The sequence below is a fragment of the Zeus faber genome (genome assembly GCF_960531495.2).
Source record: "Zeus faber genome assembly, chromosome: 16".
NCBI lineage: Eukaryota > Metazoa > Chordata > Actinopteri > Zeiformes > Zeidae > Zeus > Zeus faber.
The window spans coordinates 5,220,623-5,243,326 of NC_137202.1; the positions used below are offsets into that span (position 1 = coordinate 5,220,623).

Genomic DNA, 22,704 nt, shown 5'->3' on the forward strand with positions numbered 1-22,704 from the left:
TGCTTTGACAGCCATGATGGATTACCCGTCCTGTGCCGCCACTAATCAAGGGGGAAGAGGTGATGGTCACACACCTGGGGCCTGACATGGTGCCTTCTCTCTCTCTTTCTCTCTCTCTCTCTCTCTCTCTCTCTCTCTCCCCCTCTCTCTCCCTCCCTCTCTCTCGCCCTCTCTCCCCCTCCCTCTCTCCCTCTCCCTCTTTCAACACTTTAAAACGAGTTTGACAGAGCTAGCCTGGCGACGCAAATGCTAAAAGGGCATCTGCAGCACATCATTAATAAAGGACATATTTGCGTACTTCCTTTTTTTTTTCCTCTTTAATTTTATATTTTAATCGTGTCACTACAGATGACAAAAAACGAAAAGGAAGAAAAAAACAACCCTGAAAAAGTCTGACTCATGTGAATGGTATGAGTGCACCCACACTAACGCATTCCGTACATATGTTTAATCGGATTCTCTTTCAATGCAAGATTTATTTAAAAGAATAAATTCAAAGGCAAATGCAATAGATTTCCATGCTTCAAGCACATTCCAATATGACCAAAAGAAAAAACATTTTCGTTACCAAAGATTCCTTCCAGGTTCTGTGATAGAATTCAACTTGTTGATATCTAACAAAACCCAATAATGTAGTGTTGCATTTCGTGCCTTCATTTTAATGGTACCTTCACTTTGATGCTTTTCTTTTTGCTGATACATTTTACTATAGTGTCTGTTACCCATCATTTGCACACACACACACACACACACACACACACACACACACACACACACACACACACACACACACACACACACACACACACACACACGCGCGCGCGTGTGTATAGACACAAACACATAAGCATACACATAAATAAAATGCAATAGAAATGCAACTTGTCAATAGAATGCAAAAGAATGCAAAGTGGTCTGTGGATGGTTTTTAATGCTTTAATGCTAGTTTAGAACCCACTTAAGAAATAATGTGATGGTTCCCGTCATTAAGTACTATTAAGAAACTTAACACTCTGCAAATAAAGTCCATTGGGGCCAACGGTTAAACCTCCTTTTTGAAAACAGGAAACGCACATTACCGAGACATTTGAATATGTTTTTAGTAACAGTATTAACACTTTTTCTTTTTTACTTTTTTTCCGCGAATATTTGAACCTAACGTTTGTGAATACTTTTATAACGTAGAAAGGCTCTACTCGCTGCAGTGAAGCACAGTGAGAAGCTGCAGCAGAGTGGTAAGTTTCTCAATAGTAAAGTGCTCAGCGAGGTTGAGCTGTGAACAGTGATAAATCATGGGAACCAAGATTTTAATAAGGAATGGGGTGAAAAATGACAAATCAGTCTGGTTATCAGTTGTAATTCATGTACACCTTTTACAAATGTGTATATTTTGTGTTTGTGTAAAACAATCCAATCTCATACTGTATGTCTTCCTGAACAACACGCGCTGACCTCCAGGCTTAAAGAACGCACATGAAAGTGGATGTTTTTATTCGAGATGAGTGTGTGTGTGTGTTTAATCTTATCTGTGTATTTGGAGGATTTTATGAGTGTCTACTTGCGTATGAATCCTTATTTTAAATAAAGTAAATACATCTTTATAACAATTTTGAAAATGAATAAAGTTGGAATAAAGTCGTCCCCTCGGAGGAGAATTCTATTCGTTTTTCATTTATAATGAATCATTACTGGCTATTTATGAGGAGGATGATCACCATAAGTGAAAAATAAAAACAAGGGATTGACAAAGCAGTTATGACATATACTGTCAGTAGAAGCAGTAATGGTTTTAAATCCCTTCTTCACTCTATTTTTATCATAATAATCATCATCATTACAAACAATATTAAAAAAAAAGGTCAGTAGGCTGTGCACGTAAGGTAGACATTAACTCTGTGTGTGTGTGTGTGTGTGTGTGTGCGCGCGCGCGCGCGCGCGATATGTCTACTCGAGTGTGTATGGGAGTGTGCTTTAATCGGTGGCATATGAATGAAATCGGTGTGTGTACACGTGCATGCTCACGCATACTCATGTCTTTGGAGTTTCCCGCTCCATCGCCAACGCGCATGGCCGCTGTATCCCCGGCAGATGCGGCGTTGGGGAGGCCGGCCACTAGCGTCGGCATTCCAAAATGACAAGGTTTGTTTGTCTGCGATTTGACGCGCTCAGGGGGAAGTGGGCCTGACAGCTGCAGGAGGCAGGAAGAGGGGAAGCACAACAAGTTCCCCCCACGCGACACAAAATGTCATCCTTCCCCCGGCTGCCGCGCGTGCCCAGCCATCCTGCTGAAAAGAGCAGACATTTAAAACTTTGTGACATGTGTCACGAGCGCTGCCATTGAGCCAGTGCCGCTGACGGAGCTGGAATTGACAGGCCCCGAGCCGGCGGAGCCGGCTGGGGGACACGGCGCGCTCGCTGTGTGTCACTTCCCATCGTCGTCAGGCATGCACCCACACAAACTGCATTACGGGACGGGCGGGGCGGACGCAGGGCGGACGTGCGCTCCCTCGTCTGCAGGTGGCCACTCGGATTCGCCGCCTGGAACTGCAGACGGTCGACTAATTAAGGAAGGAGCCACGAATCCACCTGTAGGCCATGAACCCCCCCCTCAACCCGACCGCGCACTGTGGAGTGGCTGCTCCTTTAGAACTCCCCGGCTGGACAAATGGCACGCTGTCTGATCCGAGCAGATCGCTGACATTCTACTATCCCGGCCCTGCAGGCCTCTCCATCACACACACACACACACACACACACACACACACACACACACACACACACACACACACACACACACACACACACACACACACACACACACACACACACACACACACACACACACACACACACACACACACACACACACACACACTATGGTTGTGTGAGTATCAGCTTGCATTTGTGTGTGTGTAGGTGAACAGTGTGTACTGTGTGTCGGAGTGTGGATCCACGCTCATTTAAGAACACAGTGGATGGGAATCTGTTTGCTGGTATTTTTTCAGGTTTTCACAGCATCGTGGGGAGTAGCCATTGTTATTGGTGAACTTATTATTATCGTAATTCTTTTTCTAAATAGCAATGAATCAGGCCCATCTTTTTTCAAGTTGGGCACAGTGATGGTTAACATCAGTAAACTAGGGTCCAAAAAAGCTATGTCCCAATTTGGCCACAGTCAAACTGAGTCAAATTCAGCCCATAGACCTGACATTTTGTACAAAGCTCTCATTTCTCATGCTGAACAAATTTGCCTCAAGAACATATAAAGGCCACCTGGATAGATTTTCCACCATCTTGCAAACGTATTTATATTTAAATTTTAGGAGCAATTTTATATAATCAGATCTGTTTGGACCCAGAAAGTACCTGACCCAAATAGTCCCCAAACCCTCGGACATGCATTGCGTCGGTTCTGTTTTCTCAATATTACGACGAAATGGCCGGTTACAATCTGATCTCAGGACGAATTTCCCCCGGACCCATCAAGAAACTGGTCCGGATTATGGGAGCCCTGAAGACCTCACGCATGTACAGTATGTGTGTGTGAGTACCGATAGCAGTGGAGCCACCACCCGGTGGCAAAGTGAGGGGTTTGGGATTCTCTCTCTCTCTCCCTCTCTCTCCTCCCTCACCTGGGGACATTTTGGCAGCGGCGTCTCGCTCCAGCCCGCAGAGCCGAGGGGGGAAAGAGCCCCTTATTTCCGGGCCCAATCTCAGATGAGTAACATTTGTCATTCAGGGGTGTGCTGTTGTAATTAGCTTGTCAGTGGGCTTTAGGCTGAGCTGTCTCTCTGCGCTAAGAAAGATGGACAGACTGACACGGGAGCTGACAGCCAGTCGATAATGTGGCAATTAATGTCATAAATAATTCTGCTGCCAATTATATCAAAATGGACTCTGTTCTCTCTCAGAGAATCGCACCGCCTTATCGTTTCCCCTCACAGGGGGGACAACCATCATCCCAACCCCCCCGTAATTACGGCCCTTTTTATATGGTAATACAATACGGCCTCACTCGACTCACATTTTTATAGTACAGAAGTGGGGGAAAAAGAAAAGAAAAATGAGACAATAAAAGTAACCTGATAATGGATCAATGTTTTGTGTCTTATACCTTGGCTCTTTTATTGAGGGCATAAAGCATTTTAAATGTCATTGGCATGCACTTGCCCTAAAAGGAAGAAAAAAAAGAAAATCATTTGATCTGAAAATGTAGGCAATTATGTGAGCGAGATCGATGGAGGCTGATATTCTAAAGGTTGCAAAAGCTTAAGCAACAGTGAGAATATTGATCCCGGTGCCGCATCACGCGGTGGGAAAAATCATATCCACCGTCTTGTCTTCGGGATGCGGGTCAATCAATCTCAGACACGGAGGGGTGGAATCAACACGGCCTGGGTGATTAGTTAGGAAACTTTGGTCGGAAAGTAACACAGGAAACTAGGAATTTACTCAAAAAGGCCATTTTTTTGTTTTTCTTTCGCTTGGCCTGGTTCTCCGGGCTCAAGCGGCCATTTTGAACACCCCGGCACTAAAGCTTGCTCCCTGGGAAACGTATCGTTTGAATCAAGTGAGCTCAGCACATATAAAGTCCTCCTAATGCGTTGTAAAACACCCGTAAACACATCGGATGTGTCTCCGTGACTCGGGAAGGTCGCTCCGGCGGTAATATACGGCCCGTTTCCGAGACGTCTCAAGGTCGCGTCAGATTCCCCCTAAATAATGCACGGATTCCCGTTACAAGACCCAGTCATGCCGCGCAAGCCTTGAGATGAACATTTTACTAAGTAAATCAGCCGCCGCGCTGGCGTTTCTATCACGAACAGGGGAGACGCGGAACGGCCAATAATAACTTGTGTGGTGACAAATCATATTTACTTCGCCTGTGTGGTGTGTGTGTGTGTGTGTGTGTGTGTGTGTGTGTGTGTGTGTGTGTGTGTGTGTGTGTGTGTGTGTTTCATGTTTGTATTTATGTTGATTAAACTCATTGATTTGACTCTCTTCTCTAATTGCTTCTGTTTGTCTTTTATTATATTGATAATAACTTGGTTTGGATAAAGTCAAAGGTTATTTAAAGTCGAGGGTTATTAAAAAAATAATACTACAATTTTGTAATAGTCTCAATCTCAAAATTGTTATTATTTTTTGTTATAAGGAGTCCAGCCCATAGGATTTTTTTCAATAATTTATTCATTTGAATGAATAAATTCATAAATAATTTGAAATCGAAAACTATCTGGAACACAAACTTCGGTCAAACCTACGAACCTCACAAACAACTCGTTTTCATCCAAATCCATCCACAGAAATTAGCAAAAAACCGACCAAATTTGATCGATAGACGAGTTCCGATGCATTTCACGGCAAAATATGTCCGACCCGGCTAAAACTATCTGCATCACAAACTGTGGCAGAACCTAGGAACAGAGTTGAGGCGTCGTTTAAACCAGTATGTCACAAGGATCTCATGGTTTCAATTTCATCCAAATCGATCCACATACGGAGCAGATATTAGTGAAAAACCGACCAGCTTTGTCCCAAAATTTTCATCTGGTCTTGTGTCACTATTGGGGCTCACTGTTGGTAAACAAAATGAACGAGATGAGATTTACAGTAAGATCTACAAGAAACTTTATGACATCATCATACTATTTACTATGAATGTACAGATTCTGATTGAGAATATCCAGTCGCACCGTGTCCAGTGTGCGGTGTAGACTCAGTCGCTCTGTAGTGTTGCGACGTTACCAACTATTGATTTACGTGTATATTTATATACTTTCTTACCTGGTAGATGTCTGTAGATCTGTTGGATTGATATAACTGTATCTCTGTAGTCCCCATTACTTTCCCGGATGAATGAAAAATACAATTAAAAGTAATCCACAAAAACGTGTGACCGCGTTGAATCGAATCCACTGAAATGTGGGACTAAGTGATGCGTTCAAAATCCAGCGAGGCGTCAAGCCGTTCAATGGTTATTACTCACAGAAATACCACAACGTTTTCCGTATTTCATGGAAACGTAACTTACTGAAAATGTAAAGCAAGGAAAAAAGTCAACAAATAAATTACGTAAATTTGATTGCCATCGTAAATTGATGTGAATGCATCATAGTTGACGTGTACGAGACCCAATGTTGCTGATACTCCGGATGTACTTCGATGCAACAAGGTCAGTTAGAACAATGACAAGATGTAGTTTAAAGAAAAAAATAAAATACTTTTTTTTTTTTTATAAACGTCATGTATAAACATTTTCCTACACCTAAACTTAACAAACTTGAATGAAAAGGCAAAAAGTCTTTGTAATATTGACAAATTCTTCTATAAGAATTCTAATGCCAAATAGTTCAATAAATGTTGTCTGCATTACAATATAGATAAGTAATCTATTAAAGTGAATTTTCCAATTTTACACATTATTTGACATGTGATCTTTATAAAAACTGTTATATTTGTTTGATTATTTTGTCCATCTGTTTTGGAAAACTGTTTAATAAAACTATTATCTGACTTGTTTGGTCATTTCTTGTCCAAATTTGCTAATTACTCTACTTTAGAACTTACAAACAATATCAAGACTGTAAACAAGCAATTTTGAACTAATATTTACAAGTGACCTATCTGATACATTGATGTCACATTACAACTTCAAATCAATGGTTGACATCTGGTTGAAATGGAAATGCTTCATACGTAATGCCATGAAAGTTTGAATTGTGGAATTACATGAACGTAACTACATTATCTGTACATGTCTGGCATATTTCGTGCATTACACAGATCCAAAAAAAGACACATGCCTAAAACTAATAAACTGGACCCTGTGTATTGCAAAAGATATTGATGAAACATGAACCGATAAACAACAACATGGAATGTTAATGGACACGTGTTTCCAACCAGTTGATGTTGTACAGAAAGTGTTAGCGCAGCACATTGATGACATGTTGTCTGCAGCACCAGCAGAAGGGAACAACCCTGCAACATTATTGGAGATGAAACCAGTGGAGCCAAATGTTTCCCACTTCTTTCCCCAAACAACCATGGGAACGTTTCATATGTGTTGTCGTCCAACTTCTATAAACTCACCGAAAAATTAAAGATTTAAATTAAAATTGAAGAACACTGGCCTTACAGTGACATTGAATCACTTTGTGACATCATGACCTAACGTATATAAATCCACATTTCGTCTCTGAGTGGTCGTAAAAATCGAAAAATTGAAACTCACGCTACATTGCACAGAATCCGGAGAACCGTAATACCTATCTAACACGACTAAACTGGACCCTGTGTGTTGCTGCATGGAGCTATACTTTTTTTTCCTTCTTTTTTTTTTACTGTGGATTTTGTATTTTTCATCTTTTAGTTTGTTGCTTATTTTTACTTTGTAATGCTTATTGGAACACCATAAGCATTACATGCCATACAGAGAATAGAAATAAGATTATGATAAATCCTGAAAATCATTACATTAATACCAGTTAATGAAACGAACGATCATGTTTAAACATAACAAAATTATCAGGTTATTATGTGAAAAGATTATTAATAATGTGACAGTTTGCATTAATTACATTTAATTAAGTTTTATTATTGAAGATTTTGATCAGATGTGTTTTAATTAAGTCTTTCATGAAACAGGGCAAATCACAGCACATTGACAATCAAGCGAAGACGTTATATGAAATAGAAATACATTTTGTGCTGTGAGCACATTATGACGCTGTAAGTTCGCCACAGGCAGAGGGCCTCTAATGTGAGCATCTTAATGTTTTCTCCCTCGGGCATTCTACATCTAATTCTGTTGTGAATGACAGAGCTGCAGACATTGATTTCACTGTACAGTACATGCTCGACTTAGTCAATCAAATAATTTCGCAGGGAAATACGGCAAATATTTGGCATTTGCTCACATTCTGCAGCAGATCCTGAGGCTGACCTGACGGTTCAAAATGAACAAAAGGGTTCTAAACAGGGAATTAGGTCATAAACAACAGTACAATACAGTTCACTTGACCACCATCCTGTTAATTGAACAAAGAAACATGTATATGATGCTATACTATTGTTGTATGACTGGTTAATCAGAAGCAGAATCAGTTCATTCCGCCAAGTTCATTTTATAGACGAAGGATTTGTCATGGTGAGCATGGTGCGCTCTTTACAAACAATTAGCATAAAAAAAGCCTAAATCTGAATAAATTAAAATTAAAATTGAATTAACATAACCAAATAAACAGAAATTGCCATTAATAAAGAACAGACATACCTAATGTACATAAATATATACTATAATAATAAGTATAATGTAAAAAAATATGTTGTGTATTTATTTGTCTTTCTATTTTTGGTTCAAGATCATCATGGGTGCCAAAAGTGGTAAATGTCTAATTTTGACATTCAGACTTGACTTCTGGCGATGAAGGAAGGAGGGTATCCGTTCCGCAGCCTTCTTTTTTGGGGTGACGATGGTTGGAAACAGTTGGAAACAGCCCCCCAGAGTGCAGCTTTGCATGAAGGAAATGCTAGAATCATGAATACTTTAAAGCTGATGACTATTTACGGTGTCCAATTAAGTGTTTGCTGATGTAAAACTGGTGGTCAGCCTTGTGTCTAGTGTCTAGAGACCTTTTGCTGAAAACACAATTGGTTCAAAATGTCAAAAAGTGAAGTGAATAGTATTACTCATCTCCAGTCTCTTTCAATGGTACCTGTCAATAGGTGGGATATATTAGGCAGCAAGTGAACAGTCAGTTCTTGAAGTTGATGTGTTGGACGCAGGAAAAATGGGCAAGTATAAGGATCTGAGCAACTCTGGCAGATAGTGATGGCGAGACGACGAGGTCAGAGCATCTCCAAAATGGCAGGTCTTGTCGGGTGTTCCTGTTATGCAGTAAGCTACCAAAAGTGGCTCAAGGAAGGACAACCAGTGAACCGGGTCACGGGAGCCCATGGGCTCATTGATGCACGTGGCAAGCGAAGTCTAGTCTCTGGTCCGATCCCACAGAAGAGTAGCTGTAGCACAAACGCTGGAAAATGCTGAAAAATGAATGCTGGCTATGATAGAAAGGTGTCCGAACGGGGCGGGCGGTTCGGGCATCTGTCGGTGTGGGACCTGACCTGACCTGACCCCACCGCCATTCCCTGCCTGGCGTCCGCAGCCCGGGTTCTGCGCCTGCGGCTGCGTCTTGTTCCTGCATGTGGGGGTGGGTTGTATATGTGCGCCTCAGGGGTGCAGGGTCTCCGCTCTCTGGGACTGGTTTATGCTCATCAGGGCCCAGCATGGGTGTTGCTCCACGGGCTCTAGGCTTCTCTGGGGGCTGGGTGGTCTTCTGTGGCTAGAGGGCGGGGTGCATGGGGGTTTCCTGTGGTCGTGGGGTGGCTATATGGCGGCGGGACTAATGGGTGGCTTCGGGGCATTTTCCGCTGCTTGGAGGCGCCACGATATAATACCAACCATATACACCAGAACCAATTGGGACAAGTTCCGTATACTCACTAGTGGACCCGTCACACGCACACACATTACACACACACACACACACACACGCACACACACACATACACACACACACGCACGCACGCACGTGCACACACACACAGCTTGTCTCATCACAGGCACACATTTACCACCAGCACCTGCTTTGAACACACACCCAACACCCTCCTGGTTGCATTCCTCTCCTTTCCTCCCTCATTTACTGCCATAAGTATGACAGGAAGAGGCCACGTGCCCAATTGCTGTTCCAGTTTTCCTGCACTTAATTAAGTCTGTTTAGTCAATACGCGTTGTCATCTGATGTTTCTATTTTTACGTTTTTCCATGTACATGTTGTTGTTTTGTCTCACTCGGGGTGATTCTCCCCCTCTTGAAGTAGTGATTTGTTGTTTTAAGACCAAAACATGGTAAGATAGTTCTCCAAAGAGGGGGGCGGGTGGTGGTTCTCTATAACAAAAAAGCTGTGCTCTTGTCATTCTACATGTCGTCGACAGGACAGAGTTATTGCAGCAGTATTTCGTGATTAAAGAACGAATTGAGAGTTGCATTGCAGGTTGAGAAGTTGAAGTTAACTTGCAGAATAACTCTGTCCGAGATGCAATGACATACAAATACTCTGTGTTGTATGCCCAGCAAGGCTTGAGTCCTGATATTTCCATCCAAGCCACTGCTGGAGTTCCTTTGATCGGTTGGAGACGACATCGGATTCAAAGAGCTGATGCGCAGTCCGCGAACCGTGAGACTCTAAGGTTTGATCCCCAGTGATTTTTTGAAAGCTAGGACCCCGGGGCACGTTCAAAAACACCCAGAGAAGAGTGCCGAGCGTGGAGCTGGCCTGGTGATGCTGATGTTACCGTGGACGATGTGTGGATGGCAGGTTTGACTCCTGCTCGTTTTATGGGTTTAAAACATAGAAAATAATCGGGTTGAATACCTCAATATCGACAATTTGAGTCTATTTTTGGACATGAATATTTTTGGACAACTTCTTATTCACATATTGGTTCATCAATGAGGTCTTCCCAACTCCAGATTCTCCAAGGATGATGACTTTGAGTAGAACTTTCTTCCTAAACAATATTATTTTACGTCATTGATCAGACACTTTTGTCCAAAGCAATTTACAAAATGGACAATTCGTCACAGTATCAAACCAACTGTCACAGTCACAACTAAACCATCACTAGGAACAAGCAGCAGCACTAGGAACCGGCTTTCAAAAGCTTACTGGGAATCAAAACCTGAGAGACCCAAGGTCCTCGTACGGCGCCTCAGCTCTTTGAGCCAACAAGCCTGTCTCCAACCAATCATCAGATTAAAGGAACCTGAGCGACGACTTGGGTGGAAGAATCAGGACCCGAATGCTGAAAGGCAGCGTCGGAACCCGTCGCACCACAGTGTCCTTTTGGTTCTGGCTTCTCTGAGTTGGTCTCCCCTGGTTGCTCTTGAAATGAAGGTTAAAGATGAAGCGTGTTTGTGTCTCAAAACCGACATTCTGGGGTCAAAGAAATCAATGACAATTAAATGATGAACATGCTTTGCCTCATCATACACCATCATTATCATTTGAGGTAAAAGTCACCCCTGTGATATTTCAGAAGTACCATAATTGTCTCCTTTAGCAATTGAATGGAAATGTTTAATCAATTTGTTCTTTAGGTATATAATACAATAATTTATGTAATCCTGTGAATGTCAAGGTGTGTCTCACAAATGGATGAATACATATTTTTTCTTTGATCCGCATAATGCCAATAGCACCAGATATTGATCTCCTCACTGGGGCGGGTTTGAATGTCACTGAGCCAAACGTTTATTGGATGTTCTGGTTCTTCTCCTCGACATGTGGGTAAGAGTTTAGCCACGAAGCTCAGCGCTGGGCATTAGCAGTTGTTGTTTTCTCAGACACACTGACAGCCCTAACCTTGTCTATCTCTCCAAACATATTGATTTGTTTGTGAGAAGCCAGATCGTATGCAGCAAGGAGTCGAGCTGAACTTGAAGTGATTTATCCCCCATTAGCAGCAGCACCCCATTACTCGTTTTTGGTTTTATGTATGTTACTCAAACCTTTATTGACCGTATGGCATCCATATGCAAATATACACATATAAAATATTTTTTTTTACACTCCACAGGGTAAATTTTATTTTATTTAAGTTGAAAACAATGAGAAGCTGGAATAGAGAAGATTCTGTTGCTTCGATGATGATTATAATACTAATAATACAAATAATACAAATAATACTAATACTACTACTACTACTACTACTACTACAACTACTACTAATAATAATAAAAACAATAAAAACTGATAAAATAAAAACAATAATAAACATTGTTGTATTTCTGTGAGTAATTACCACATCACGGCTTTTATTTTTCCGACGCCTCGCTGGATCTTGAATGCAACACTCACTCGTACAGTCGAGTGCACTCGACTCGACGTGGTGCGATTGGTCCCGATTTAAACGACACCATAACCTTGTTCGCAGATTCTGTCATTATTGAGTTCCAGATACTTTTAGCCCTGTTGTACATATTTTGGCGTTAGATGACTGAGACTTAGACTGTGATTTGAGTCAAATTTGGTCGGTTTTTCACCACAAGATGTTTGTGACATACCAGCTCTAAAGAGACGTCATCCCTGTCCGTAGCTTCTGCCGTTCTTCTGTTTCAAATAGTTTGCGATTGAAAAATTCAGAGAATGCGGGCTGGACACCTAATAATAATAAGCAGAACCCTTATTTGTATCGTACCTTTTATACACAAGATGCAACTAAAGTCCTTTATATCAAAAGAAGGCCATCAAATAGCAACAAATAAAGCAAAGCAAACAAGCAAAGGGCATTTATTCAAGTAGAATAATAATAATAATAAAAAAAACAGAATAAAATACATTTAAAACAGGGTAAGAATAAGCTAATAAAGTATAAAATATACAAAATTGCATTCAAAGAAAAAAAATCTAACAAGCAAAATGCATTTAATAAAAAAAAGGGTAAATAGTGTACTCATTTTCAGATTTGGGTCATCAATTCAGAATCACAATTGTTCCTCAACAAAAATCTTCCCTTGAAATACTGCTCGTGAATTCATTTCAAGGGGGGTCCACCAACTTAGTTTTTATTTTTGTGTGTTTTGTTTCTCCTCCTCCAAAAACAGGACCCGCAACACAAATCGCAAATGGCATCGGCAGGCAGGAGGCGAGCCCTGGCCCAACCCCTGCGCTGCTGTTGTTCTCCTTTAATTCTGTTAATCGCCCCCAGGTAAAGATTAGCTGCTCTTGCCAATTTAATTCAGCCTCAAATGATGCTGCTACAAGGTCACTTTTTCTTTCTCTCTACCTCCCCTTCCCTCCCGTCCACCACCACCACCACCACCACCCCCCACCCCCCCACCCCCCAGCCCCCAGCCCATTCCTCTTTCCGTGAACAGGATTGAGTTGTCATGTAGTTCTAATGGGCAGCACAGGGAATCATTAGTCCACCTCGGCTCCCTGACTGATGGGTATTTCACTCCAATCATCTGAGCTCTGTCTGTGTGTATGTGTGCGTGTGTGTGTGTGTGTGTGTGTGTGTGTGTGTGTGTGTGTGTGTGTGTGTGTGTGTGTGCGTGTGTGTGTGTGTGTGTGTGCGTGTGTGTGTGCGTGTGTGTGTGTAGCCTCTTTTCCATGGCACTCCAGCACGGCATTGTGGGCCCACCGCTATTGACAGAGTGTCAGAGAGGAGGCGAGAGGGCTTAATCAACTTGGACACACTGGGCATTGATTTGACAAGCCGCCTTAATGACCTTCTTGTTTTCGTAAAGGATCGCTGTTTATCTGGGACACCGCTGATGCAGCGAGCGCGCCTCATCGTCATGGAAACTATTATCACAGCTAAACTGGATCTCTGGATGGTCTCTCTCTTCCTCTCGCTCTCCCTCCCGCTCTTCCATTCGTTCCGTCCCCCTCTGTCATAAGTGCCAGTGTGTGCGTGTCGGTGCGATGTCCAACACGGTGTTGTGTGAAATGTGGCCGGGGTCAAAGGGAACCACTGTAATTGGTGTCAACATCTCTCGCGTCAATGTCACGGAAATCCAATCGCTGTAGACTGAGCGGATCGACTGAGAGGGGGAGCTCGATATCCTAACCGCCTCGCTTACCACCCCCGACGCTTCCACGGGAAAATTATTTTAGATGATGCAGCTTATTGACTAAGCAAATGACCCATAATGACATCTGGAAAGCACTGCTCATCCTTAACGTGGAAAGATACCGCTGTTGTTGCTTTACGGCGTCTCCCTCGTCTGTTGGTGCTGTTGTTGTTATGCTTCAAGTTCCGAGCTTGATCTTAAGAGGGCGACCGGGGGAACCCGTTTCTTGGATGATCTGTCATCAGCTTGTCTTTGCATGTAGAGGTTAGACGTAGATGAACGGTAGCGCACCTTCATCCGCGTTGGGGCCCGAAGTCGAGACGCGTTGCGCTCTGTCGCCCCGAGTCATGGCCAGAGGCGAACCGAACCTGGAGCCGACGCAGAAGCCCTCAGCCCTGTGAATAGTCATCCCTACTTCCCTGACCAACCGTGCAAAATAGTGAACAAGAAATGTGGTTCAGCCAGAGCCATTGTCACAACGAAGTGTTCCCTTAAATCAAGGGCACCAGCTGCTTTTTGGATGCAATAGTATCACATGGTGGAGGAGGTCCTTCCATTGGAATTATTCGAGAGAAAGCCCACCATTTTGACCCCATCCATAATATCCACGTCATTATTCCAGCCCCATCATTTAAACTGGACTCAACACCAGTGGTGTTTTAGATCATTTACATAGTTATGAGACATCGCATTCCACCTCGTCCATGTGGACGTCGTAGTAACAGATAAACCAGCGCGTCTTCTTGGAAAAAAACGTATTTACCCCAGTAAATCCACAAAAGGTTTTGGAATGGTTTGGAACCATACCCGAAGTTTCTGACGTGCCTGTAGAAAATCACATCCTATAATAGTTTGTATAACACTGGCACCACCCGGGAAGGTCTAGAGTGTGGAAAAACAGCGTTTTGGCCGAGGGGAAGGCGAGAACAGTCTCCGCAAGTAATACATAATCACTGAGGATCAATGATAACCGCCGTCCTTGTGTCACCAATGAATAACCACTTGAGCTAAAGAGACTCTTGTACGCACTACTTTGGAAAAGGACTCAAGTACTTTGTCTGGATCCTGCCCCGTGCAGAGGGCACTTTCAAGCCTAACGGGGGGTGCGAGCTGCTCTGCGTGTGATAGTCATTTCCACAACGCAATCACAGGTAAGGGTTGATGGCGTGTCAGCTTTAAGTGTCGCAGGAGAGAAACACGCCGCTTGTTTACGGAAGTCGGGGTGTGATTATTTATTTCTATACTTTCCCATGAAGGTCTCAATGTGACGAAGGCGCGATAAGGGAATCGTCTCTCCTTCCCCTTTGCGACAGCACAGGTTAGACATTGTTTTCAGAGGCTCGGTATCTGCGAGTCACAGAAGGACATGTTGATAGCAGAATAAAGTACACAATCGTAAACGTTTATGTCCGCATCTCTCACTGTATGATTACATTTTTATGGCCCATATTCTGATACGGCTTGTTTTGCTGCCATCGGCAGAACAATGACACGGGCTCAGAGGTGGCATTTCTCCCGTTTTATTTATTTTCCAGGGGAGACTCCTGCTTGGTTTTGTTCGGTAAACACACCGCCGGGCTAAATGGCTGATCAATCAATTTTGGTGGAATCGATCTGCATCAGTTCTGCCTGCGTGCACACACCCCGAGCCACTTTATTGTAAATCTATCATTTTGAAAACATCTCACAGAGGGGCCCGTCCTCGCTAACAAGCCATCAATCGCAGCTGCCGGGGTGGCACCCTTATCAGGCTACAAATCAACAGCCACACAAACATCTGCTCCATTTCCATCCCTTTCACCCTCCCCTCCACCTCACTCCATCTTTCGCCCCCCCCCCCCCCGCCACTCCGTTCCTGCAGCATGTCAGGTTTCGATGGTGTGTCTGCGGGACGGAAGCGAAGGAGAGAGGAAGAGGAGGGAGAGGACAGGGACGGCGGGAGCGAGGACAGGAGGACGGAGGAGAGGGACCGAGAGGATTGGAAGGGCGGCAAACCCTCACCGCACCACTTGAGATAACCCAAGGGTAATGGTGTTTGCACATTTGAGAGAGAAATGAGGACAAATGCCAGGACGGGTCATACGTTCTCCTTCCGTCCCGCTCTCTGACGTTGGAGTGTGAAATTGCACACTTCTGCGGAAGGCTGTGGAGGAGCGGTGAGGCAGGCCTTGGAGACTCGTGAGATGTCCTCTGACTGGAGGACATTATGAGTGCACTGTGTCATAACACTCTGCAATTGGTGTTTTCCGTCATGTTTGAAGGATCCTCAGGGGAGGTGTTGCCTTCCTTCACAAAACAAGCCGTTTGCAGTACGTGACATTGAGGATATGTATATTAGCAATAAAACTAAAGTGGAATACTATTCGAAAGGTCACCATGTATAATTGAGGACATCATTTCTGACAACAAACCTGGCAACATCCAAGCAATGGGGGGTGGGGGTGGGTAGCAATAGGCACACTGTAAATTCAAGGGAGGAAATTTGACACCAAAATAACTAAAATGTATATATTATTTAAACAAAGGCTCAGGATTCTTTTCAAGTTTATCCTCTTTTTTATACTCACCGTTCATGGGGTACGTAGGTAGGGTTCACTCTCACAGCGATCCAGCACTTTCTCCATCCTGAAGGCACTGCTGCATCCTCCCCATCAGGAGTTCAACGCAAATAATGGGCAAATCCACACTATGCCTTAGGTGCAAAAACGCACTTGAATTTGCCAATTTAAGCTGATGTTCAGTAATCTAATTTAAACCTGACGTTAGCCAGCCGCTGTCACGCTGCTCAGATCGGCACAGTAAGAGATATTTCCGTGATGATCAACTATCATTTTTTTCCCATTTCTGCGGTGAAATGTGTCAAGCTTTGGCTAATGTGGACAGACTGAGGTTGGAATCCTATTCTCACCCATCAACGTGGATCCATTTTGACTGACAGGCTGCCTGGTGTAAGTGATGGAGCAGCTAATAGCATGTCAGTAAACGTAAATCAAGACTTAATGCCATGGTGATGCCCCGGCTCTGGGGATAAGAGGATTGGAGGCGCGACTTAAAGCGCAGGGTCATCGACCCCTTCGCAGGCTATGGATTGGAGAAATACAATAGACATTTATCTGAGCCTTTCCCGGTGGAGAGTCAAGGGCAGACACAGAGTCTCAATATAGTCGGTTACAACCTTTGTTCTCTTACTGTCCCCATGTGTTGCATGTAAAGAGTCCTCATTGAATGACAGTGTAAAGAGGTTAAAGGAGCGATAAGTAATATTTGTTTGTTGCACAAATGGACCATGACATAAAGCATGTCAAGCAGTGGGAGTACACTGTGTTACTGGTCAGCGCCAGCCAGGCCAGTTACCTCCGTGGCTGCTGAGATTTCAAGCTTGTCTCCAAACTGTGTTTAGGAGGAAAAGCCCAATCCTCCAACCCAGACCTGTCTTTCGAGAGGTCCGGCGCCGTGATACACAGTGTTAGTTGCAGCAACATAGCAAACCTAGAGGGTTTCTCCTCCGCATTTAAAACAGCTCGCTCTCGCCCTCACCCCGATGGGAGCGAGAGAGGTCTGGATTCGGTCTGGGGTTGTGGAGGAGGAGGAGAAACGGTGGCCAATGAGGGATTCAATGAGTGGTTCGACTCTGTTTTGAGACTCTGCACTTGACGAGTCACTCGGTGAGGAGATTTGTTCAATTTTGCGACTCTTGGGCCGTTGGGTTCGGTTGGTGTAATAACGCGCGGTGAGCGATGGAGGACTTGCTGAACCGTGAACAAGAGTCCTGAGAGTCGGTCCGGCTATGGGTTGTGGGATGGAATTCTCGCAAGAATTTCAAAAAAATGTTTAGAACACAAATACATCCATTTTAATTTGAGAAAATACAAAAAGAAACCATGTACAATCTATGTACAAACGTATTGTACAAGACAGTATATTTATCATCAGATTATATTTGACAGTCTAGGTAGATCAACTCAGCACCATCAAATTATCCTTTTTTTTTAATTCTATTTTTAACAAATCCAAACTAATTAGACTGTGACAAACTCCTGTTTCCTGCAATAATGATGTGCTGACAAATCGATATGTGATTCATGAGAGCAAAGTCCTGAATTCTTCCTGAACTGATAGGCAGCCAAAATAAACTTACTTATTTTTCCTTCAAAAAGAAAGCAACATAAAAATTGCCAAATGCAATTTCATTGTGTTGTTAAGACTTAAATCCCACCCCACCCCCAAACCCCAAAAGCATCATAAATTCTGTTATATCTAGTATACAATTCCCAGCAAATAAGTTATTATGTCCATCCTTTACAGCAAGAAAATAGATTAACAAAAATAATGCAACATACCGTAGTAGTACTTATGACATGTATTAGTCTTCATGTTAAGTTGACATGGACACCTGATGTCGTCGGCACGGGGGGGGTGTTGTGGCCATTTCTTATTTTACGTGCATCTTTCAGTCATTCATACCTTACTTCTATACACAACGAAGGCGACGAGTCTCTAACAATGCAACACTAAATGGACTGGACTTTCCACTGTTTTTTTCCACCGGAACGCCACTTCTCGCTCTCGTGGGACTTACCCCGGGCCCTCCTCCTGCACTGCCTGGCACTCCACTGACATGGAGGCAATGATGGCTTGGATGTTCTCCATGTCAGTGCAAGACGCTCCCACTCACTACTCCAAAGCCCTGTCTACCTCCAAAGACACCCTCTGGAGCCTCTGCGACCGAATGACTGAAAGATGCTTAAAAAAAAAAAAAATGATAAAAAAGAAAAGAAATAATAATAATAATAATAATAATAATAATAATAATAATAATAATAATAACAGAGATTCTCATGGCACTTTAAATACTGAAAAAAAAACAACAACAACAAAAAAAAAGGCTCTAAAAACATTGAGAGGTGCATAATACAAAGACTCAAAGCATCAGGGATTCCAAGCACCATGTCCACGTACATGGAAGGAGATGCTTCAGATCTCAGTGTTCCATTTATCCAGCGTGATGAGGTGAACCAGTGAAGTATTCTGTGGATTTATTTGCTCTAGCTGGTGGGTTTGTGTTAAAGTAGCTCTGGGTATCAACAAAAAAAAAAAAAAGTACTCTAACACTGTAAACAAGTAAGTTGTTTTGATTTTTTTCCCCTTATTATTATCATTATTGTTATTATTATAATTTTTTTTTACAATGTATGGATATAATTATGGAACACATAATGACAAGAGCTGACAAAATGGAATGTAAACTCTGCATTATAAACAGTTTCATAACACTAGAATTAAGGATGTCTCTCCTTTGAACACTTACTGAATTGGTGCCATCGCCCTGCCACGCCTTTACAGTGCGCCAGCGTTTTCCACTTTTGTCAAATCATTTTAAAATGTTTTGCTCTTATCTCCTTAGATCTGGAACGGGAAGTCTATCTCTCTCTCTCTCTCTCTTTTTCAAAATATACGTTTGTCTTTTTTTTTTTTTAAACAAAACAATCACTTTGTCGATTCCAGGTATAATGAGCCGTTGCGGTAATCAATTATTAGTAATTCCTCATTGTTTTGACTAGCAGGTATTGCCATTAACTAACCCAATTATACATACAGTTAACTCACTTTTTTTTTTTTTTCTCAAAATAAACCTATTTGCTACGAAAATGTGACAACAACGTAATCACAGTTCAAAAGTTCACTTCAGGACACATGTGTATGAGGCTCGAGTAAAGTTGCACCACACCCAATAGACGGACATTAAAGCTCAGATCAGTTTGTTCCAGAAAGAAATGTGGTCTCGATAATGGGTTGAACTTACACAACATAGTTATCACAACATTATAGTCATTGTTTTTTTTTCTCCCTCATTTTTAAAATGTTGCCCTTTCCCATTTTCTTTCCGTCCCAGAAAGCAGAATTAGGGGGTGGAACGTCCAGGTGCAGAAAGCTAATAACAAGATCCGCCCTGGCTGGCGGCTCGGGTCAAACATGGATTTGGAAAAATCGCATTTATTTTTTTTGCTTTCTGGACCTGGAATGTCGTGACGATGGGATCTCCGCCTCAAACAGTTTTTGCTGTGCAGAACACCGCGTCGCTTTAATGTGTCGTTCCGTAGCGTTCACATACGCACGCAGGCACACACACACACACACACACACACACACACACGCACACGCACACGCACGCACACGCACACGCACACACACACACACACACACACACACACACACACACACACACACTAACACTGGCATGCATGAAAACCAAAAATCTCTTGTTCCTCACTAGGGACCTAATTTAGGTCAAACATGGCTAATGAAGGTCATTCAGTTCTAGGTCCATGCACTGAAGTCATGACTCCACCCGGATCTGTTAATATTCTGATTTGCTCTCTACCTGCAGAGGACGGATCCAAACCAGAAATCCCTAATCGTTCAGTCCGTATGTTCTCATGTGAGCAGACTCGGCACTCGAGCTCCAACCTAGAAACAGCCATGTCACAATCTGAACTCAAGAGTTGTTTTTTTTTCGGAAGAGATTGGGGATAAAAAAATAATGCTTATGTTGCTGTTACTTTAGTATAATATGAAGATATTAATATATTTTTACACAATGCTCGAATATGTCGTTGATAAATTAATGATGTTATTGGAGTTTTCCCTTTTCGCTTGAGCATTTTCTCTCCCACTTGATCACCATGTATAAAAATAAGTACAAAATGATGCTTATGGATACAAAATAATCATGTCCGTACGTATAAATCCATCTTCATTTGTAGTGAAGCTTACGTTTTCAGTAGTACAAGGCCCCTCCTCCTGCTCATGCCTTCACCACCGTCACAGTGGGGTGTGGATCTAGCAATGCATCGCCGTGCGCGAAACACACTTCCATGCCGAGGGGGCGGGAAAAAAAGACGCGCGTTAAACTCCCGGCGTGTCCTTCGTCCGTGTCTTCTGTTCCACCCAACTATGATTGAGCGGCCCGCATTTTAAGGTCCTAAACGCAGCAGCTTGAAAGCTATGAGTGGCTAACGGCATCGGAATTGGCAACAGAGAACATCCAAGCTCTTCACTGCCCCTGTGCCAACCCTGTGCCAGGCAGTGGCTCCGATCAAAGGAGGACCCGTTATTGCCCACTTTTATGCAATATGTGGCATTTCCCTTCTTCTTTTTAGACATACAAGACATTGACATGATTTAGCTCTCTGCTCATTATGGCCCCCATATCTTCCATAGATGTTCTCGCAGATTATCAAAGCTGCTTCTCACGGGAGCATCGCTCAATCATAGTTGGGAGTTTTTGTCACATTACGTTACTTTAGTTCGGAGACCGAGCCCCTCTCCAATGTGATTACACTGACATGGCTTTAATGTTAGACCATCGATCCAGCCTGCCGTTCCCTCAAAGCCACGCCATCACGTGCGGTGATGGAGGTGCGAGATGATGCCGCCAATCAGCCCGACACCAGATGGGACACACGGTTGTGATGCGCGCGCACGCGCGCACACACACACACACACACACACACACGCACATACACACACACACATACACACACACACACACACACACACACACATGGCATGTAACACCGTAAACATTGCTGAACACACGCGAGGGATGGGACGGGGGAGCTCCCCACCCCTCTCGTGCGTTCAGTTCATGTGTCCAACGCGGCGGGAGCTCCAAACGCAGAGGAGTTGCTGGCAGCTGTTGTGATGCGGGTGACGCGTGGGCGTTCCCCCTTCGGACCGCACCGGGCCCTTTCGCGAGCCTCGGACCGCGTGATCGACATGACGCCGCTCGGCCGGAGCTGGTATGCGCCCACTCAGCGGGTGCTTTGTGGTGACGTGACACACCCCGTGCGGCGGCCGGCGGCGGCGGCCCTGCCCCCCCCTCCGCTCCACACGCTCTCGGATGTATTCTTGGAGACTCCGTTGAAGTTCCGCGTCAACTCAATCAGTCTTAGTGCAAATAGAACAGAAGCGAACAGAAGACGTGAGCTGTGATGAACCCAGGTGCTTGGAGGGCACACATTCTGGGGGGGGGGGGGCGTGGTGGCGATCTTTGGGTGATGTTACGGTCAACTCATCGCTGCGACCTTCATCCTCCAAGCAGCGCTTCAGCCACGGAGTCCGGTCACACCAAGAGGTGAACTATTGCAAAGAATTACAGGAAGTACCTTTTTTTTTTTTCAACTCAACTCTTAAAATAATTCCAAAAAGTGCTGGGGGGGTGGGGGGGGCTGTACAATCCTTACTTGATTGTCATTATGTACATCTCTATATGAATACACTAATAAATTAAACGATGTCCGAGAGCATGGAAGTAACTTTAAAGGTATACACAAAGAAGGTCTCCTCCAGTTGTGTTGCTGTTCGCCCCTCGATCAGGAGAATGGGTGAGGAGAAATGTGACCGTTGCAACCATTTCCATCATCACAACATCGCTCCTTCACCCGGTACATCTCTCGCAATCGCTTTTTCGAAAAAGGGCCTCCAGATTTCTTGATTCATCGCGGGGTGGGGTCGGGGGGGGTGTCGGGGACTTCAGCATTCGTCTTCAACTTCTCTGATTGGTGGAATCAGACTACTAGTGGATTTGTATTGGTTGACCTGGTTGGCCATGTGAGTGCTCATGGGCTTGATCTGAATGTTCCGCGGGTAGGCATTTTCTGGTTCATCTGTAAACCATTTCTTTTCTGGGGAAGACAAGGCGACAAAGGCAACAAAGAGAGACCCGGAGTTAGCGTTAAAGGTTTAATGTGAGGTTTTTAGAACAAAACACTGGCTCGCTTTAAGTAAGGGCGTAGCGTTGCATCTTTTATAATCGGCATCAAAACATAATGAGGTTGAACTAAATTGAAAAGTTAGCACATGGGGTATTTTTTGGCAAGGTATAGTAAGTAAGTAAGTAAAACAAATCTCTTAAAATAAAAATAAAAATACAATTTGTTTACACTAATCATTGCTCAATGATTGTTGGTGAAGGAATCTTAAAGGACCAAGCTGGTGTTATATTGAGTTTTTTAGGAAAATGGTCAGGGGAGTGTGCTGACTAGGAAACGGGGTTA

General features: G+C 43.5%; 1 protein-coding gene across 1 annotated transcript in view; it reads right to left on the reverse strand.

The window, feature by feature from the left end:
* Window positions 1–22,167: 22,167 nt before the first annotated feature.
* LOC307242606 (calcium-activated potassium channel subunit alpha-1-like) overlaps window positions 22,168–22,704 on the reverse strand; it is a 178,923-nt gene continuing 178,386 nt past the window's right edge. Inside the window, exon 31 of the mRNA XM_080017121.1 lies at window positions 22,168–22,332. Within this exon, the coding sequence (XP_079873247.1) occupies window positions 22,311–22,332 (22 nt within the window). The 3' untranslated portion in view covers window positions 22,168–22,310. The remainder of the gene's footprint in view (window positions 22,333–22,704) is intronic.